Raw genomic sequence first — 5,427 nt, 5'->3', positions numbered from 1 at the left:
ACCCTGTCAAACTAGGGCAGCGTTCTCACGACTATGGCTGAATAATTGACCATAGCCATTTTCATCGGCTCACGCCCGAGCTTTGATAATAAGGCTCTGCTAGTTACTTCAACTACCTACAAGTTCGCCGACCATTTTTTATGAGAACCTGCATTGGCTGCTCCCTCGAATTACCAAATCAGACACACGGTACGAAAAAGCGCTAGAACCAGGTTTAAAACTAGCAATGATATTGCGCCATCTACCTTCGTGGAACAGATATGCAAGCATAAAATTTAATTTTAGAGTGCTTCACAACACCATGTCTGTGTGTGTACGTGAATTATTCAAGGCCATTATTGATGAATATAAAAATAAGTGTATTCAGTGTCCTACCAAATTGAATGGAGTGAAATTTCAGCAGAATTTGAACGTTCCCCATGCATGCGGTGCTTTGGATGGCAAACAGGTAGCCTGCAGACCACCTGAAAATAGCGGAAGCACGTACTTTAACTATATAGGGGTTTTCTCCATCGTTCTATTGGGTCTTGTAGATGCTTGCCACAAGTTCCTTTCGGCCGATGTCGGTGGCTATGGGCATATGTCCGATGCTCAAATTTTCAATGCGTCCGGGTTAAAGGAATGTCTTGAGGACAACAGTTTTGGTTTTCCTGCAGCAAACCCACTACTGAATGATGACAATGCCAATCTTCATCTTAGGCGATGATGCGTTCGGACTTCGAACGTATTTGATGAAACCGTATTCGCAGTGTTATATGACAAAGGAGCAGAGAGTTTTCAAAAACAGGTTATTTCTTTTTAATGACATTGTATTAATTGTGAAGTGTAAATATATATTATACATATAAATATAAGAAATTGATCAATTATTCATCAGTACATAGAGATTTTCCTATGTCAAAGTATGCATATATTGCAATAAGGGTATGTCCAACAAGCAATGTATTAAGTCAGCAATAACTGCTACAGTTGATGCCAAATTTAGAACTTTTCAAATGAAATGTATATTGATCTTTAACTATCTACTGTACAGGTTGTCGAGAGGACGTAGTGTCGTTTGGGATTCTTGCTCATCACTGGAAGTTTCTCCTTACCACAATGCAACACAGGCCCGAAACAATCGCTATCATTGTGGCAGCATGTATAATACTACACAATGTAATGCCGCTTTTTTATCCTGCCCTCCAAAATAATGATATGGATGACGAGAATGCTAACCACAAAATCATTCCTGGTGAATGGCGTGCAACACCAGGAATGCATGATTCGGAGTGTATTTAAGGCAACAACTGAGACAGCACTGCAGCCAAAAAGCAGATGGAGTATCTCAAGTTTAAGCAGTGGCTTGTTCGAGCTCCTTGCATCATCATTACTTCCGTGTTTGATAGACCTTTAAAAAATGGAAAGAAATTACATTGACATAATTTATTTTGTATTTATTTACAAAATACCAATATCTCACTGGAAACAGAAAATAAAAATATAATATTAATTATCGCTAACCTACTGGAAATCAGACCAACTAAAGATAAGTATACATGAACAATTAACAGTATGAAGCACAAAATGAATATTTTGAGGATAAATTGTTTCGATATACACTTGATATATTGCATGATCAAAACACAATACTCTCTCTGTAGTAATATGCAATTATTAATATAGGAACTTTAAGTGGCCTTTTCTGACTATGAAATAACTTTTTTCAAAAATGCACTTCCTGTGTACTGTGTAAAAAGTATAATATCTAGATGCCATTTATACACAATTGCGATGGCATTTTTAGTTGAAGTATGTATCAAAATAGTGTCTCTTATTATTCTAGACAAACACAATGGTGATTCATACAGGTTATAAACGGTATTGCTGGTTGATGTAGCTAGAACAGAAGACTCACAGACCATTGTTGTCATTGTTTGCAGATCAGGCATTTGCCCCTGTACTGATGTTGTATTATGACGCACCCATGCTGTTATATGTTGAAGGACGGTGGACGGCTATTGTTGCGGTTGGGTCTGCAACATGATGCTTGTAGATGATGGCCCGATAGCATTTCTTTGGTACAATTGATACAGCAGCTGTAAGTTTGCGGTTGTTGGGTATAATAATGCTTGGCAAAAGGATTCACAAGGGGTTCACTTCTTTCCTAGTACGCGTTAAGCAGATTTGTACATTTGCGCTGAAACTTAAGCCAAAGTAACTGAAGTAAACTCACAATTACCTCCTCTGCCCAGTCAGCGTAACGAATTATTTCTGTTGCATTGGAAGGTGCTATCATCTCTAACACTTTGGTTTGAAACCCATGGGTTTGTTCCTCTCTGGCAGCGATGTTGCTAGCAATCGCTCTTCCTCCAGAACTGTTTTCTTAGAAGTGGATGTTGATGACTTATGGGATAAGGATTCCGGATGATGGGGAGTGGGGGTTTCTGTTTCGATTTTGTGAAGGTTTGCCAAATGGTCATCGTGTTCGCCAGCAAGTGACCTCAGTAGATATTTTCTCCTTCATATGGTAAAAGGACAGTTGCAAAAAATAATTATAGTAAATTATCATTAAATTCATTGGACAAACTAGATGGAAGGATGGATGGATGGATGGATGGACGGACGGAGGGACGGACAGACAGACAGACAGACAGATACTTACACTTACTATCTTCTTCTTTAGAAGTTCAATGACGTGGACTCTAAAAAATGACAAGTGTGTTAGGATCCAGCGGTCTCTCTCTGAAAATTCGGAAGCGCCGTACCCAGACTTTCAATGCACTAGTCGGATGAAGCGGGTTCTAATGGACCTGAACCATATCTTTAGGACCTGCACATTTTTGCCCATGCTAGCTGCTTTTTACTCCCAAAGAGCATCTTGTTTTCTTGTAGTCCTTTTAAGCGTCCAGTTTATTGTTGTAGAGAAGTTTATGGTTCTCAAGCCATTATGCCATTTCTTCCTCTTGAGCGAAAGTTAGGTTCTATACCACCTTTGTTTTCTTGTTTGGCTGGGTAGGGCTGATGAATGAAGAGGTTGAAGTAGTATTCTCCCGAGAAACATGTGTTGATAGTGATTCATCTGACTGATGCTGTGGTTGCGAGAGTCTTTTCTCTGTTTGCATATTACTTGAATTTAACCTTTGCTTTTTCCCTTTTGCACATCTGTTATCTGGCATAGTATTTTTCTGAATAAATAAACAAATAACGCAGACGTGAGAAATTGCTGGTATATGATGCACGCTTTAAACGCAGCGAAAGCGCCGTGAAAGCGCGGTGGAAGCGCAAAGTACGCAGAAGAAGCACAGTCTGAACGCAGACAATCGCTTATTAAAACGCCGTAAGAAAACATCACAACGCCGTGGAAGCTCCATAGCAACGCAGTGCTCGCCATGAGTACGCTTGAAGACACCGTGAAGACTTCACGTCTTCAAAAGTATCATATTTTTCTTGCAGTCACGCGGCACTTTGTTTAATTCAACAACGCCGTGCGAACGCTGTGAAAGCGTAGTCTAGTGTGACAAAGCCTTAAAGGACAGTCACTAGTTTTTCTTGAACAAAATCAATTGTTGAAGCTCCTTTTATGTGCAGAAGCAGTTTATGCAGAAAAAGCAGGCCTTTTATACCACTCGAAGAAAGATTTTTATTAATTTAAAAGTGTTTTGCAATTTTACATCACGCGACATCTCTTTAATGTTTGGATGAGGCAGAAATGCCTCTAGAAACAGGACTTTGAACAACAGTTCCATGGGTATTGGGGAAGAACGAACATAACCATCTTGACACTTGTAAATCACTTGGCAATGCATGGTAGACGAACATTTTGGTGGCCCAAATATTATAACACTGGCGTAAAATAATAAGGCCAGTTTTTATCACAAGTCACAATATCAGAAAAGGGCGACCGTCATATTTAGGAAACTCTTCTTCTTGTAGTCAGATGTTAACAAATAGGGTATCCATTTGGCAGTTATTCGTTTTACTTTCAAGTGATTCAAGTGATATCCCAGCAATGTGAGCTATCTGGGTTAAATGAAAGTCTAGTATGTATGTCAATGATCTAAGTGTTTTTGTCAGTTACTTATGGTGGCATTTCTCTGCCAACAGTTAACCAAATAATTATCGCGTTGATAATCTGACTAACTAGTTAGTGTTCGTGTTAACACTATAAATAATAGATATCTATCAAACTAACTCAATAATTGTGATTGATTATTCATTTAAATATAACTATAATACGTATAACGTATTTAACTTATACATGTACGGGTTGATTAGGGTAAACATTTCGATGTATATATATTTCAACATAAATTGAAATTATTGGTACGACAACTTTGTATTTTTGAAATGCTTTGAACAATTTTGAATAATACTAACTATAATTGCGTTCAGGAACTTTGTGAGGTCAAAACGATAATGAAAATAACAATATAAATAATCGTTAAACAAATTCTTATAATGAAAGAACTGGAATAATTAAAACGAAAGATATGCAAAAATGAAACATATTCTCAGTTTAAATACGATTTGTATTCGACTTTAAAGGTAAATTTATGCGTTGAAGTCCTGACCAAACTAGTCCAGTAGCAGCATGGCCGATTGATTAATTGTAATACTATAAATCTAAGAATGGCTGGTCAAACCTCGTCTAGGGCAAGTCATAACTTCCGTTAACAAGAGATTTACACTCATGGCTGGTTCCAGACACAGATTTGTTTCAATAAGCTTAACGCTTCTTAAACCATCAAACTAAACAGATCTGGTCCAGTAATATCAAAATACCTCAACGGATTCTCTATAAACCCCGACGTGGGCGTGGAATGTAACTTGCACATTCCATTATTGTCCATGAACAGACTCAATCAAACCGATCCAGCAACATTTTTAACTTTGCTGTGTTGGACTTTCTTTGGTGATTCTGTTTTTCTCTATTTTTATAAATTTTTAAATTAACAATAATTTGTAACAGAGTTCCCAACGCCCCCCCCCCCCCCGCCTTAGGGAAGTTTTACATGAAGCACCAAATGGTGCTATTTCAAAATATTGAGGTATGAATCTGGACTGTCAGTGCAAAATTTTGATCAATGCTAGATCTGCATATGCCAGTAACAGTAAATTCATTATAGAAATATCATGAAATAACTCCTGTGTATGTGTCAACAGAAATACATTTGTAAACTTGTTGTCCATATCTCAAAGCCACAAAATGTGAGAAATAAATAATAAATGTCCAGTCATCAATCAGAATATTTGGGCAATTCACAAATAACTTGACATCATAATTTGTAGCAAACAACTTAAGGCTTTGACCTCCAAGTGCGACATTGACCTTTGGGGCAAGGTCTAGGTGTTGCGCATGACATGTCGTCTTATTATTGTTATACATGTGTGTCAAGTTATTTTAAGATATATTGATTGATGAAAAGGTTACAAACCGCACACAAA

At 37.7% G+C, this 5,427-nt stretch overlaps 1 protein-coding gene across 1 annotated transcript; it reads left to right on the top strand.

The window, feature by feature from the left end:
• The first annotated feature begins 301 nt into the window (after positions 1-301).
• LOC132738015 (uncharacterized) lies at positions 302-706 on the top strand. The gene has a single exon (XM_060725427.1). The coding sequence runs from the start codon at positions 302-304 to the stop codon at positions 704-706; it is 405 nt and encodes a 134-aa protein (XP_060581410.1).
• Positions 707-5,427: the final 4,721 nt, after the last annotated feature.

Source organism: Ruditapes philippinarum, unplaced genomic scaffold (genome assembly GCF_026571515.1).
Source record: "Ruditapes philippinarum isolate M1 unplaced genomic scaffold, ASM2657151v2 ctg4750_1_1_1_1, whole genome shotgun sequence".
NCBI classification, from domain to species: Eukaryota; Metazoa; Mollusca; class Bivalvia; order Venerida; family Veneridae; genus Ruditapes; species Ruditapes philippinarum.
Note: the sequence above shows the minus strand (reverse complement) of the source record. Positions and strands in the feature narration are given on the sequence as shown.

Bases quoted from the DNA above. Each gene is read 5' to 3' on its own strand.
- LOC132738015 (XM_060725427.1), top strand. From the start codon at position 302: ATGTCTGTGTGTGTACGTGAATTATTCAAGGCCATTATTGATGAATAT.